Source organism: Oculina patagonica, chromosome 5, assembly GCF_052425735.1.
Source record: "Oculina patagonica isolate OP01 chromosome 5, crgOcupat, whole genome shotgun sequence".
In the NCBI taxonomy this organism is placed as follows: domain Eukaryota; kingdom Metazoa; phylum Cnidaria; class Anthozoa; order Scleractinia; family Oculinidae; genus Oculina; species Oculina patagonica.
This window is the reverse complement of record NC_135762.1, coordinates 20985994-21002317: the sequence shown is the minus strand read 5'-3', so window position 1 is coordinate 21002317 and position 16324 is coordinate 20985994. Positions and strand designations below refer to the sequence as shown.

At 37.8% G+C, this 16324-nt stretch overlaps 1 protein-coding gene across 1 annotated transcript; it reads left to right on the top strand.

Annotated features, from left to right (window-relative positions):
• The first annotated feature begins 1070 nt into the window (after positions 1-1070).
• Positions 1071-16078, top strand: LOC144653219 (uncharacterized). Its single transcript, XM_078513163.1, has 12 exons — positions 1071-2260; positions 4822-7225; positions 9157-9800; positions 10219-10306; positions 10662-10820; positions 11112-11167; positions 11589-11694; positions 12105-12178; positions 12461-12559; positions 13752-13871; positions 14063-14160; positions 14640-16078. Exons 1-12 carry the CDS (start codon positions 1745-1747, stop codon positions 14854-14856), a joined length of 4581 nt encoding a protein of 1526 aa, XP_078369289.1. The 5' UTR covers positions 1071-1744; the 3' UTR covers positions 14857-16078.
• Positions 16079-16324: the final 246 nt, after the last annotated feature.

The following is a 16324-nucleotide window of genomic DNA, read 5'->3' as shown; positions in this document are numbered from 1 at the left end:
TGCAGGTGTTTCGATCTGGCTACCCGGAAGCCTTTTAATTTTGGGACTTGATCACGAAACTGATAAATTCGTTTCTCCTGACTGATAACGTAAAATATAAAGATAGCAACTAATTTGGGTGCGAAGATGCCGCATATTCTTTGAAAACAAAGACTAGCGAAGATAAAGTCACTGAAAACAAGAAATTTGATTCATCTTCGCCGTGTTTGTGAATTGTTTTATCGGTGTAATCTGCTCCTAGGTGTCATGACTGTACCCTTGCATGCCTTATATTAGCAAAACCAAAAACCAAAATAGCCCTAGCAACTATGAATACTCTGGGAAATGCTCTATGTTAGACGACTTTTAATGGAGGCATAAAAACAAGATCGTTTTTGGTGTTTTTACTTTCAGCAGGAGCCCATTACTGCTTTCAGGAAGTGCATGGGAAGGATACCAAAGGGGAGGGAAGGAGGAAGATGATTTTAATGATTTTGGCTTCCCTCTTGCCACCTTTCTGGCTTTCAACGTTCTATTTTTTCAGAACCTTATTATTGAAAAATCCCTTTAAATTCCTCTCGATCGTCTGATCTATTACCCCTCCCGACCCATTTTCGTCCCTTCCAGGCCTACCATATATGATAGTTCAGTCAAAGTTAGGCCGGCTTAAACAGGTGCATTGAGCGCCAGAGAAGTAGCAAATGCGAGGGAGAAAAAACATGGCGACGCAAAGACTGGCTTAAAATCTAATTTGGCAAACGAACTGAATTACTCTGTTTCTATTTGCATATAACATAAACCAAATTGATTTTCCATTCCGGAGACTCTTAATGCAAAGTACAGGCCTAGTTACGTCATTTGACATAAAAGTCAAAACAAGACATAGTGTGAAGGCAATTAAACGTATGTCACTGGCTCGATTTGATTGCACTGTCTCTTTTTACTTTGAATTGAAGCAAGTGGGCGTATTCGAGGGATCGTATAAGCACAGAACGTGTTGCATATCAGACACGTTTATTTAGAAACAAGACTATTTTGTTTGATATCTTCTTGGCAAACAATAGCTTCTAAGCCGAGTTGTTTACCTCGGCAGGACGTGTACTATCTTATGCATGCGTAGTTTTGTGACAAAAATTGTTCACTGCACCACTGCAAGAGGCGACCACCACGAAAAAGTTACAACTGTTAGTTCTGCTTCATAGCGTCTAATTATTACCGTCGCCTTTTCAAGTCGGAGAAAAACGAAATTTCCAGACCAGACCAGACTGTTTCAAACTTGAACGCCGGCGACTCTACGGGTTTTCAAAACTAGTGCTTTATGGTTTACGATCCGGTACCGGTCGGATTTTGACTGCAAATCAGTTTTCACTAATCGGTTGAGGTTTATATAGCGAGCTATTGTGGTTGGTCTACGGAGTGAACTACTTGAAAAGGCAATTCATTAACTGCGCTACGGGATACTTGTGTTCATACAACGCGAATTACGGATTGAAAAGATCTATTCTGAAAGAAAAACTTCGCTGTCGGATCTTGACAAGTCATCCGTGGCAACGAGCCGCGTCTTTTATGTGTAAAGTAAATATTTCCTTCAGTTCGATGGAACGTCCAAAAACGTGGAGTAATTTCCATACACGAACAAATTAACTTATCGTTTAGAGGGTTAAACCCTTAACAATCTCTTGTTTAAAAGAATTAGAGGTGGAACTTTGAAGAAAACTGCACTGGCTAATATTTATTGCGACAGTAGGAAGCTTGTCTGGAAAAGATGCCAATCTCTTCGTTTCATGGATTGAGGAAGAATTCTGTTCCAGTAAACGCGTGGAACAGTACCAGAACTTCTGTGCAAAGAAACCCTTCGCGTGGTAGCGCAATTGTAACGAGCTATAACGGAAGAAAAAGACCCGTTGGTGTGCCACGATTATGGGACAACGATTATCACGAGGCGTTTGACAAAGACAGGAACGATGATGAAGAGAAATATTCAAGGAGTTATCCTAACGGACGAATTTTAAGAAGACTATCGGCAACTTCTAGACCCAAAAGCGCGCGTCTGGTCGATAGGGGTCTAAAAAGACGCGATACATTTCCGAGGTTTGCGGCCGAAATTGGCTCAACGCGCACTGAAGGTCGAGATTATAGAAGAAGTAAGAGCGATCCCTCAATTATTGCGGAGAAGAAGCGAAGAAAAAGTAGCACTAAAACTCCGAAAAGACCGTCGACTCTATGGACAGTCGGCAAAAAAGAAGAGAAATGTTCCTCGTCCACTTCGCGCAGAAGGAAGGTACGTTCCTAAAGCATATGCAGGTTTAAGATATATTACTTCAAAAATGTTTTCCCGATTAATGATTTAAACGGTTCACAAACCAACACAAATCCTGTGACAATTTATTTGACAGATTCTAACCTTAATTCGCTCTGATTCGTAGCTTTGTACTTTTGCAGTTTATTCGTTACTAAAGCTAATATCAAAAAGTTAAAGAGCTCTAACACTCAATCAACCCGAGAATCAAAGATTTTTAATCTAAAATTGACTCGGGTACATGGCTGAGCGACCACACAGAAACCAAACAATTGCAAGCTTTAATGACCTCTTTTCCTCAATAAAATGAGGTTAATAAAAACTAATACAGTGCAGTACGATAAGTTGAAAAACCAATTTAGGTTACGACGTGAAAAACACAACTCGATCGTAGCAGTAACAACATTAACTTTCATCAACTTATTTACATGTAATTGACCATGTTATTTCAATTCATCTCCGGGTACTCCCGTTCACAATTAGTAGGAAATAAATATTAGGACTTTATACTGACTAACAAGATGATGTTTTTACGGACTTTACACCGGAATTGTTAGCGCAGTCAAAGGATGAAAGCTTGTTATTAACTCTGGAACCACAAGTTTTAATTGTCATTACTTCAGGACAAATGGATTCGGTAGTTGAGCAAAGAACCTGATTCAAAACAAAAGCACGACCCCAGCCTTGTCTGTTCCTATAGTGATTTCTAAAAAACAAAGTTTTAAACCATAAAGAACTCATCACCGTGAAATTTCAGCATGGGTCAAAATACTATAAATGGACTGCAGTGGGCGAAATTACTGAAAAAAGATCGAAAATGCGAGCAGAAACAAAGCAGGATAAATTAGCGGACAACTTTAGCTCAGCCCCTCAACCCTCCCTCTACCACGCCTTACATGTCTTAAATATTTCATTATCGACTTTCTGTTTTGTGAGCAGGGTAATTTAAATGCTCTTTTTCTAGCTGACCAACCGGTTGTGGGGTCTTCTCAGTATCCGATGCAACTTTGCGTTTCAAAAATGCTTGGTTTTATATTTGATAGGAGTGTTACGCCAAAAAAATCCGAATTAAACTCTCCAATCGGATGCTAAGAAGTCGAAAGCAGTTTATATCTTTCTTGATTGTCAACCCCCCCTTTGAGATTTTGGGGCTTATTTTCATGAGGGGGTATTTTGAGACCAGGGAGGGGGGAGGGGGGGAGGGGAGCTTTTTGTGGGAATTTCAGTTAACAGTTTATTTATTGCATTTTTGCATGTAATCCTTTGTGTATATTAAGAGATTTTGACAACTACTTACTCGCAAAAAATGATAACAATGCAAAAATTGAAGAATTTCTTTTTGATCAGTCGAGATTAAAATTTGACGCAGTAATTGCCCGTTTTTCATTGGTCGCCAATGAACACCCGTGATCTGTGCTCGTTCAACTCATGACTTGCCGCATTTCGACCAAGCTAAAGCATTTTGACTCAAGGCTTCGATGCAAATCCTAGCTAGACAGCTATATATAGCAAACTGAGGAGAGTTTTACCCAAACGAAGCGAAAGCAAATCGCCTGATTAACCCCAAGAACAATATTTAAGGAAAGGTAAGGTTTCAGTCAGTGGGTATTTTAACTTTTGGCGGTGTTGATTTCGCGCCGGTATCATATTTGATCTTCCATGCACAGCAGCGGCCGAAGAATTTGATCAAAGATAACTTAATTTCGAGTACATAAGAGCTTTAAGCTTATTATATACCAGTATAATCGTAGAAGTTTATAACTTAGCCATTCATATCATAATGTCCTCACGGCAGGATTCGTGTTTATAAACCAGTTGCTTACTCGATGAGGTCGACGAACCGTGCAGTACGAAGAAATTGTTATTGACATTAAAACACAGATTTCTATAAATCCTTTTGTTTAAGATTAACATTTGTACCTGTGCTAACATTATTAGGAACCATTTTGTATAAAAAAAATCTTAGCGGGTGTAAAAGATTCAAATTGCCGTATAAAGGAGACCGGGTGGAAAATTGACGCGACCGGTTACTCTGTGTTTAAATTTCATGGTACTTTGTCGCCTTCATTCGAAATACAAGCCAACGACCTTACATCAGCTTTGTTTAGTGTCAGGAAGCAAATAATTGCTTAAAAAATTTTCTCCAGGATGTTGTAGTTTGCCGTATATCTGCTTAAGTAAAAGTTCTAGTCTTATATTGATTCGGCTCCGCAATTTTATGAAACAGGTTGGACGAAGCGCTCGACTCAAATGTCAACATTTTAAAGTTATTTCTTTTGATTGTCAATCGGTGTTGTGATAGCGACGTAGTTTAATATTTGCTCACAAGTGAATTTACATGTTCCGATGAAAATTTTATTGTTTTTCGCACGCTTCGACACTTGTAATGCACACGGAAAACAGACGTTTCCATAGCGAAAATGTCGACTTTGTTGACTTGCCAGGAAAGTCGCGTTTATTCAGCGTTTATAGTGAGTGTCACATTTCATTTCAAACGATTAGCAGGCGCATTGTAAAAATTTATTTTTGTTCTTATCATTCAGGTCAACAATTGTTTATCCCCGACATCTTTTTCGTCGCCTGATGGAAGTTTAAATGGCGGCCTCTCAAGGAAACGGCCGAATCAAGGCGATAGAGTGGTTTGTATTTTGAACAAGAAACCTCAACTTGGAATTCTAAAATACGTCGGAACAACGCATTTTGCCGATGGCGAATGGTGTGGAATCTTTTTAGACGAACCTTGCGGTAAAAACGACGGTTCCGTCCGAGGAGTACGATATTTTCGGTGCAAGAATAAACACGGAATATTTGTCCATTCACACAAAGTTAAAGCTGCGGATGACATTACGCTTTCTCGATTGAACTTGCTCGAAAGCCCTTGCAGTCCACAAGCGTCGGAGGAAAAGGCTAAAACAGCTGTAAACACCGAGCAAGTTATGTCTTCGAGCGACGTGGAAATCGTCCGAGGAGGCCGCATGGCTTATCAACATCGAGACGTCAAGTCCTTGAGGTTAACCAGAAGGAATCGTTCTGTTTCTTTGGATAGATACCTGTTTCTAAAAGCCAAACAATTGGCGAAGGGCTTTAACATATTGTTACACAACGTCGAAAAGGGAGATAAAATGAACACCTTGGACCAGAATGGTTTGAATCGATGTCGCTCGTTGCCTAAAATTACCAAGGGTAATTTCTGCGATTCAAAAGAGTATCGTTTAATCACTGAGATGGCGCCCTTGGAAAAGAACGTTTGGCATGGGGAAGGCATTTCTAATGGGGAAGGCAAGAAAGTTGATCCTCATAAAACCGCAAAGGTGACAGGTGCAGTTAATTCGGCAGAGGAAGGGATAAACAGTTTGAACAGAGAGAGTCAGAGGACATTTTCTCAGAATTCCCCATCAGAGAATTCATTAAATATATCAAATGGTTTTCATGCTGCTAGTGGAGGATCGGCTACTGTTCACAAAGTGGGTCATGCTGTTTCATTGGACACCGGCCATCTAATGATCGAAAAAGGACAGCTGACCATGTCAAATTGCAGTAATGATGACATTACCTCTGCGTCACATCACGCCAACAAGGAAGACCCCTTCATTCAAGGGCGGCATTGTAGCTGTCCCAGCTTGCACTGTGCAGATCATTTTTCAGAGTCTATTAAGACATGTCTAGATTTGGGACGCACTGAAAGGTCCATAATTCCAGAAGCTGAGGATGACGACAGTGTAGAAACTGACCATGCTCAGGAAACTCATCATAAATCTCTAGGATGCTCTCACTCGCAATCTGAAGCACTAGGAAAACTATTTCAGAAAACTGAAGTGGTTAGGAGTAAATCTACCAGTTCTAGAGGTTCCGAACTAACCCGCATGGGTAGCTGGCCATGGTTGTCTTCAAGTCCAAAACAATCTCTTAGGCGTTACAGCAGTAGCAGCAATATCAACACATGTGGAAGAAGTGGAGATTATGGAGATGTGTTTGAGGGGCTTACTTCAGTATTGACTCCTGTGGAACCAATATTAGATAACACAGTTCAAAGGTGTCTTAATTTAAATAATGTTGACGCTAGTGACAATATTGCTGTAAATAAAGCAGTTAAGCCTACAGAGTCACAGGATCAAGCTACTGATGCAGATTCCAATTACGCTGACAGCCTTTCAGGATCGCAAGCGTCACTGTCGTCAACAGGAACAAGTGACAGTAAAGGAAAGAAGAAGTCTACAACGAAGAGAATTCCTAGCTCTGCAAAGGGTTGTGTGACAAAATCAAGAGCAATGCCTACTAGAAGTAACAATGCATCAAAACCAGCAGAACCAAAGCAGTCTAGACTAGAGCAAATGCGTCAGCAGCAAAATTCAAAAGGTCCATTGTCATCTGCTGGTAATAAATCACAACTGCCAAAAACAACTGCAACCTCTGCAGTAGGCAACAATGGAGTTAAAATACAGAAACGGCACACTCTGGCAACACTTGGAGATGTGAAATCTTTTGTACCTCGGCCTTCAATAAGTAAAAGGCCAGTGAGTGCTGGGATAACTGAACAGTCTCCTAGAGATGAAGCCAAGTCATCCAAACTTCCTGTAAAGAAGATGGGACCAAGCCCACCAACACAGATTTCAAAACCAGCAGCATTGCCTAAAATGGAGAAGAAAATAGACACAGCTTCAGTTCAAAGACGACATAGTGCTGCTGCAAGTCGGCCACCAGTAGCCCCTATAGTTAAAAGAGATTCTGGCTTGGTGAGGTCTGATTCGAAGGCACGGAAGGTCAGCAAGTCATCTGTTATTCCCCAAAAGGCTTCCGCCAAAGAGAAAGAAACGAGTGTTGCTGGACAGAAGGCACTAGGTAAGCAAACTCCCTCAGCAGTCAAAGGTCCAAGGGGCTCAACAGCTGCAACAACTACATCCAAGCCACAAACATCACGTGTGATCAGGTCAAGCAGTTCTGTTAAAGGTAATTAAGTTACTTTTTTTCTCTTTTGATTATTAATGTTATTTACACCTTGTAATCTGCATAAGAGGATTTGTTTCCTGATTGATGGCACTGCAGTTATTATAAATATATATATATATAAGGATGTTTGTTTTTTGCAATTTCGTTGGCAACATAGAGGATAATGCCAAGTAAAAAAAGAATTAATTTTATATTTTCCTAAATAGTCCATGTATTTTGATGATTACTTAATATATCTATTCAGTTTGGCTATCCGTTTACAAACTAGCTCAAGCTAAATTTTCAAAGAGAGTTAAGTTCCATATAAATAAGGCATGTGAGGCAGTCAGGAATAAAAGAAAATTTGGACCCTTGGCATAAATAAGTGTTTAGGAAGGAATTAATTTTTGTACATCTTATAGCAAAAACTACATGAACATTGTTTTCAATACCTAATTTACTATAAATAAGTATTGTAGACATTAAACAGGTACTACCGGTAATTAGAATCTTAATTATAACTAGGCCATTACATTATTACATTTTATACAATGTGTTTTTATTTTATTTCATATAATTTTTTTTTCCATGTGATAATTTTGTATTTTTATAAAAGGCTTGTCTTGGATCCTTGTTTATCACAAAGCTTTTGAGCACATCCTCACCTGGCCAAAAATTGTAATTAAATATTATTTACTCTCTCCATTCAAGATATGAAAATTACTTCACATGATACTTTGTGTTATTGGCGATGTTTGATTTCATTCTATGTATTTAGTAGTTTTTAAATCAGCAAATACTTCTAACAGACTGCTTAAAAATGTCACATATTCTTGATCAGTGTTATACAATCAAGATAATTAATGCATTTACCAAACATTACCATAAACAGTCTTTTTGTCTCAATGGTTAATTTATGTGTGGTTAAAATCTCATTCATAAGTCATATTTTAAGCTGTATAGACTGGTAATGAAATTTTATTACTGAACTTTCATTCTGAAGAAAGCAGGTTGTCTTTATTCCTTACATAGTTTTTCTCAATTGCAATGATTTAACAAGGATATGAAGGAATTGGAGTGTTTTCTTTTAAAATATTTTCGAAAAAGAAGAGATGAAAAATCTGAATTAAGTAAAACCAAAAGTGAACCAAGCGTCATATCAGGTAAACATATGGAGTGGATGAGGGTATGCCGATAGAGTTTATTGTTAATTGTCACAGTCGCAGACATTCTGATAATTAATTGAATTGTAAGATCAATTTATATATACTTGAGGAAGAACAGTTTTACTTAAGCTTTATCCATTTGTTGGAGCCTAGACAGTTTTGTTACTATAACTATTATTACACAAGACAAAGCTTTCATGTGAAATTGGAAAAGGTCTGTACATGTAATTTAGCAAAAAATAATATACATTTATAACAGCTTAAAAATTTACAAATATATTAATCAGTTATATTTCTTTAAATGTTGAAAGTGAAAAAATAAAACTATACTGGCAAGTGGAAATGCTCAGCCATATTTGATGCATATTTTAACTTTGGTGCTGATTAAAAATAATTTTTATTACACAACATTATAAGAACCTTTTACATGCCTAAAATACAGCCTTTGAACTATGTTCTCCATGGTATAAAAGGAGTCACTTGTAAGACAAGTGTGACAATTGCTTGTACATTTTGACTCATATTTGCATTCAAAAGTGTCATTGTGATGGGGAACTTTATATGTGTTGTGGTTCAATTTTACCCTGGTACAATCTGATATTTTCCTTTTTTATATTATCATATATTACCATACCATTACCAAATGTCAAATTGTGCCAAGGGGTTAAATTGAACCACAACATTTTCCTTCTTCTTTAATGGGCATAAAAAACACAACAACAACACAGAATTTAAGAATATTATTGGTGAACTGCTTTAACTTATCAATCTTATTTTGCTTTGCAGCCAAAGTATCAGTTCCCTCAAAAGAAGCCAACAGCAAACCTTCATCAATTTCTTCAAACAAAAAGCCAGTACAAGCAGTAAAACAAACTCTAAAGCAAACTCCCTCAAGCCAAAAGCAGGGAACCTCTAAACTACCAAGAAAGGTCTCGTCGCAGCACAGCAATGCTAGTGACAGTGTATCTGTAACGAGCAGCGTCAAAGACCAGGAACTACTTGAAGATCTTGATTCTGAAGTTGATGCTTTATCTGCACGCAGTGAGGCTTCGGACCATGATGCAAGAGTTTTCCCAAACAGACATTTGCAACAAGACAATATTTCACTTAATGGTGACATTCCGTTTGATTCAGATGAAACTGATGCTTCTAAACCCATGGTAGCTGACTCTCCTGTAGATGTACCTTGCAGAATAATGCCACCAGATCTTTTGAGCGAGACACCATACCTAAGTAAGCATTCTGTCGGCATTCAGGTTGAGGACGATAGTCACTTGATAGCTATCAGAGATTTAAAAGAGAAAGGCAAGCATCTGCATGAGTTGATAAAGCAGAAGACAGAGCTCTGCTGGCAGCTGCAGAATCAAATTGACGACAACAGTGTTGATTTTGTGGCGGCATCTGTCATGATTCTATCAGTTGTTCGTAAGGTAAGAATGTCAAGCATGAAGTCTTGTTGTCTACATTTTATTGCTTTCAGGTTTATTTTTGTGGTGACAACTGTGTATCTTGGGTGTCATGTCTTGCATAATCGCTAATTATAATGTCATCATCACCATCATCATCATTTTTGTCACCGTCAGCAGTATCTTTTAAACCTGGTCGTTAAAAACTTAAATGAAAATCTTACTAATTATAACTGTGTTGACCAGTGTAAAAAATCATTGGCTCTGAAACAAACAGCCATGCCAACACAATACCAATATGTTGGCCACCACACTACTTTGAAGTGGCTCTATTTACCTCTGTTCTTTAACTTAGAAGAGAATACATTATGAATACTGTGGATGTAAAATGCATAAGCCTAAAAATGGCCAGTCTGAAGTCTCTTTTGTTTTGAACCTACAGTTGCTGTGGAGTCAAAAGTACAGCAATCAACTACAAAGAAAAATAGAATCCACTTTGCAAGAGATGAAGGTCATTCAGGAAAAGCTTGGTAAGTTAGCAAACCTCTTTTACTGCCTATTATATGAATGCAGTATTTATGCACTTGTTTTAATTTGTGCTTTATCTCATCAACCTCTGTGACTAAACTATCATTAATGTAACAGTACAATTTTTTGGTTTTCGGCAAAAGGCTTGTTTATAATTCTATCTAGCTTACCTTCTCTATTCATTCTGACTGCTCTGTAGGGGAGAGCTTGGTTTTAATTCCAAAGGGGTGCATAATTTTAGGAGGAGCACTTAATCAAGGGAGGCCGCATTAAGGAAAGGAAATGCAATATTCTTATCTACACCCTTTTGTCTACCTTATCCTGTCACAATAACAATGCATGTTCTTTTTCACACAGTTGAAGAGGAGGAAAACAGTGTTAAACTGCAGGAAGAAATGATGTATCAGAGCAGCGAACATGCAGTTGCTATAGAAACGTTGAAAGCTGACTATGAAAATGTATTGGAGCAGACAAGTTCAGAACTAAAGAGAAAACACCAAGGAGAAATTACATTAGGTAACAGTTGTTACTGATGGTTGTTTGGTTACCTACCTGTGGCTGATGTGGCATGGTCTATTGAATGGCATGCTGGACCCCAGAATGAGCAGTCTGGGTTCGAGCTCTGGCAGGGGTCATTGTGTGGTTTTTGGGCAAAACACTCAGGGAAACCTAAAAATAAAATGCAAAATGCTAGGGGGTAACCTGTGATGGATTAGGGCCTCTTTGGGTGCAGAATACCTGTTTACCTACCTTCACACATCTCCAACTACCTACCTACCTAATTTGTATTTTCTAAAATTATTGCAGCCCTTGAGACACATAGAGCACAAGTTCATGAAATGCGGCAACAACAGGAAAAAGAGGTACTAGGCAGTTCAAATTATGATTGGGTTTTGATAGTTTCCTTGTGTTTCAGCAATTTTGTATTCACTGTTTTTCTATGTTTTACTAAAAACTAATAAAAAATAAGTCTGAATTAACCTAGCCACACATCCATAACTTTTCAAATTACTATGTAAACATATTGCTGGTGAGGTGGCCTTCCCTATAAGCCTGGTGGTTTCTTGGAGGTCTCCTTGCCCTACCTACCATGGTAATTACTGTAAATTGTCAATTCTAAAGTGGCTTATAGATGATGATGATGATGTTGATGATGAACTTTGAACAACAATCGGCAAAAACAAGACGTATTGTTTGTGAGGTCATAACCTTGATTAATTCACCTGACTTTTGAAATGAATCTTGTTTCCTCAAAGGTCCTCATTCTTGTTTGTTTTCAAACAGTTGTCTGAGATAAAGAAAGCTCATGATGATCTTGTAGCATCCGTGAAAGAAGAACACAGGGATGAAATTGCAGATTTAGACAGTAAACATTCCAGTGCAATCGATGGTAAGCTGATTGGGTGTCAGTCATCGCAGTGTAGCACTTCTTCAAAGTTGCTTTTTTTTTTTCTTCAAAGTTGCTTTGTTTGATTGAGTTTCCTTGATTTTATTAATAATTATAAGACTATCAATGGGTTGCATGTCTTCCTTTAGTCGTAACGTTCTGAATGTTTGCTTGTATTCTACTCAGGTGGGAGGGTTGGGAGGGGCAGGAGGGGTATGGATCACATAGCACTAAGGGTTTAGCTCTTTTTAATTTTTTTTTAGCAAATCTCTAATCTTTAGATCGATCAGTATTCTTGGCCTTGTCAGGATAAAGGCGATCTTAAAATACTTGGGTTGCAAAGAGTCACATGATTTCCACCCAAGTTCAATTTGATCTCACATTGATCACACTGTTCTTGATTAATTTCGTAGAACTTGTTGAAGAACATCAAGTGGAGATAGAAACAATCAAGGCTGACTACGAAGAACAACAGTCAGACTTTAAGGTAGGAATGCACTGTTCAGGGTGTCATTCGTTATATCTGGCTTACATGGGAGGTACGGAAAATGCTGGGTAACCTGCGGTGGACAAATTCAATGGAAAGCAAGTGCAACTTGTGCGATGTGCAGATTTTGCAATTAGTTTTTTTGCTGTTAAAGTAAAAAAAGTGGTAAAGAAGAGTCTGAATGTATGTTCACTAGCCAACATCTGTTTTCTGTGGGAGGATTCTTAAAATGTGATGATGTTTTTCAAATCTTTTTCCTATTACATTGTATCTTCTTTTCAGGAGAAATATGACAAACTGGTGAGTGAGCATAGCTCTTTGAATAAAAAGTATCAGCAACTCCACGATGACAACCAAAGAGATATCGAGACCAGAATTCAGGTAATTATGATTGTACACATCCCATTAAACAAGTGCGATGGCTGACTGGGAGAATATTAACCCTAGGTCTCGACGGTATGAAAGGAGCACATTGAGGTTGATACAGAAAAGACCAAGAGCTGATATTCTCCCTGAGATAAAGCTTGGATTTATTTCTTTACACGAAAGAAATAAAAAAAAAATTGGACTGGAAATGAAGAATTCTGATCAGATGATTTAAGTTATTTGCCTCTCAACTGTCTTGGTCCTGTAATACAGTCGAAGCTCTGTTAGCGGACACTCTCGTAAGCAGACAGCTCTACTTACGGCCGCCTTGTTTGAAACCCCGTTTTAACTCCCATACAAACTCTGTATTTTTACATTCTCGTAAGCGGACATTCCCGTAAGCGGCCGCGGACACTTTCAGAGATTACGACTTAGAGTTTTCTTTGTTTTTAATTTCCCGTAAGCGGACAGCCCAAAGAAAATCCTATCAACAACCTCTGTATCTTGTTTTTATAAATCAACATCACATCACATTCGTCACAATGATTTTACAGTAATTACAGTACCACATTTCAGTGTTTGTATTGTCGTCATCCACGTCCATCCGATTATTGTTAGCTGGGCAAGCTCCCGTAAGTGGCCATCTTTCCCCTACACCTCTAGTGGCCGCTTACGAGAACCATTCTCGTAAGCGGCCAGCTCCAGTTACGGACACTTTTTTCACGTCCCGAGGGTGTCCTCTTACAAGAGCTTGGACTGTATAAGTTTTCTACTTCTTCAGCAAAAAAGCACTAATTACTATATGTAAGGCTCATCTATACCTTTAACACTAATTTAGTGTTACAGCTGTGTAATACAGTGCTGCTGTAACACAAAGGAAAGAAGTCTGGTAAGGATGATAAACCATAGGCCCTGCCTCACTTCATCTTCAGTGTTTTGGTCAGCAAGGGAATTAAAAGAACCCACACACTTATCGTAAAGAGTAGAGCATGGAGTTCCCAGTGTTGTTGTCTGGTCTTTGCCCATTGTACTGTGCGTACTGTTGGAATGCTCAGAGATATTAGCTGTATAAGCTATTCTACAAATCCAAGAGTAAATAAATAAAAGTGATGATGATGACGATGATGATGATGATGATGATGATGATGATGATGATAGAGTTGTTGTTGGTAACATGCTCTGGTTTGTTCATATTTTGTTATTTTAGGAGGCCATTAAGAAGTATGAGTCGTTACCAGCAGAACTTGAGAGTATAAAAGCTGTTCTAGAGATGAAGAATGAAGAAATCAAACAGTTGAGGAGGGAAAAGATGGAGAAATATCTAGAGGTATATATCTACATGCTTGTTAATTAATGCTTATTACTGAAATCATGTTATTATTTAAAAATAGTGCAGTCAAATCATGAACAACCAATGAACCATTTGAAGGATGTTAAAGAAATAATTAGCAAATTAAATTTCAGTTAAAAATAAATAGCTTAAGTCATTAACCCTTTTTGTGATTGTGTACTTTTCAGCTGGAAAGACTTGAAGACGTCAAAGCTCAGACAAAGAAACTTCAGCAAGAAAATGAATCATTATCATTTGTGGTGGAGTCAAAGTCAAGATTTGAGAGGTCAGTGTACAACTTTAAGTTTGTATATTGAACTGTTTTTGTCTTCCCATTGCCTGACTTGCAAACTTGCAGTTTTTAATTTAGTTTTGACATTTTTCGAAGAACTTTCTGATGGCCTTCATTTGAACTGGCCAATTAAAGTGCAAGAACTGTGAGAAGTGGAGTTGTCAAGTTCCATGTTCACTCTGAGAGTTGTCAACTACACCTGTCTCACTAGGTGCATTTTGATTGGCCAAATGAACAAGTTGTCAAAAATTATTGAAAAACTCTGTCAAGTGGTAGCAGTACAGTGCGTACCACTTATTGTTGAACTGAAAGTATGTATAAAGGTTTTTGTGTGTTGTTTTTGTTGATTATTGATTGCACTTAATTTGAGAATCCAATCAATAATGCCAACAGACGCATTGTATATGGTAGCATGTAAATTTATTGACTTTGCGAAGTTCTGGTCTCATTTGACCTTTTCTGCTTAATTTCAGGCAACTTTCTGTTGAGCGAGACACATTAAGGAACAGTTTAGAAAGAGAGAGTGCCAAGAGCAAGAGACTTTCTTTGGAGAATGAAGAATTACAGTGGCGTCTGGTTAACACCTCAAGTCCACCTTGTACGCCGACTGAAGAAGGCGGCCCCATGCCGAAACGTAACAGCTATCGCCTGTCAGCTAGTTATCCTGACATTGAAGCTATAGATGAGTGATGTTACACAATGTTACAAGCCTGCATTTTAATTGTAATCTCCTCACAAACGTACTCTGGTTTACTACTCTATCGAAAGATAGGCAGGTCAAGAGTTTGAAGGGACTGATGAAATTAAAGTCTTGATTAAAAATGTCTGAAATTCGAGCTCAACTGCAAATTATTGTCTCAGGCTGTCACCTATGCACAAAAAATAACGAAATCAAAACCAGCCACTTAATGGATCTTTGTAGAGTGACATCATCAGTATTGATTTTTTTTTTTCGTCAAATGGCAGACTCACCTATCTCTGTTGTAGTGAGAAATGTCTGTTTTTCCAGAATGGTTAAAAATGCATTCTTTCTCTGCAATTGGTTATAGGAAATTCACTCAATTTGCAGTTCTTTCATACACTAAAAACTGGAGAATGTAATTAATAAGAATTGCTGTATTTTATAAGTTTACTAAGGTAAGATTTAGGACATTGCAAAGAACATGGGTGGGTTTTAGTCATTGCGTCTGTGGATTGTGGATTTTTGCTTTAGCCTTAAGCTCTCCCCGTCATTTTAAGGTAAGAAGAATAGGTGTATTTTAAATGGATCGTTATTCAATGACAGAAAAAATGTCTTAAATGAATAAATTACTTGACAAAGAAGTGGAAGGAAATTTGAATGGCAGGCAAATTAGTTGAAATCATAGTGCAATGCAAACTACCTTACATTCAAAATTTTACAGGAATAGAAAATATTAATGTCCAGCCAGTTTTATTTCGCCAGTATATATTGTGCTCTCCTCTCCTCGTATACTTATAAAGGAGTGGTAATTTTATAAAGGAATTTCAAAGAAACTCCTCAACAATTATTCTGTCTTTATTGACAAGTAGTGGTATGAAAACAAGATTGTTTTGACACCTAGAATCCATCATGCAATACAGAATGCGTTGCTTTAAAGTTAGTTAATTGAATTTTATTTTGTTGAATGCATTTTGTTATAAAGAAAATTATTTTTATAATTGGAATTCTAATTTAAAGCAGTGTTATTACTGCACAATATTATTGTCAATTTGAATTACAAGTAATACAAATTTTTGCCAAGGCGTGTAAATATTAAAATTATAGAGGAATATATTGGAGTGCTATAAGAACAGGGTAAATATTGAATTTGCAACACACAGAATAAATTAATTACTTTTAATTTTTAAGTTGGAAATATATTGTGTTCAAATAAACATATTGCATTAAGAACACTGTGCAGTTCGTTTTCTCGTTTGAAAAATCCCACTTATAAGCCCCCCTGATATAGCCCATCTGCCCTACTTATAAGCCCCCCCCCCCCCCAGTTATTGTCCCACCCCGCCATTCCACCAAAAATGGATTTCTCAGTTCCCCATCCCATAAAATAGTTAAAATATTGGGAATTCGCTCCCTCGGAACAAGGACAAGAACCAACAACAAACTCAGTAATGAAGCAGTAATGGGCTCCTGGTGAGA

Excerpts from the sequence above, each read along its gene's own strand:
- LOC144653219 (XM_078513163.1), top strand. The coding sequence starts at position 1,745 with ATGCCAATCTCTTCGTTTCATGGATTGAGGAAGAATTCTGTTCCAGTA. Across the intron at positions 12,179-12,460 it reads AACAACAGTCAGACTTTAAG|GAGAAATATGACAAACTGGT; the intron begins GTAGGAATGCAC and ends TCTTCTTTTCAG. Across the intron at positions 13,872-14,062 it reads AGATGGAGAAATATCTAGAG|CTGGAAAGACTTGAAGACGT; the intron begins GTATATATCTAC and ends TGTACTTTTCAG.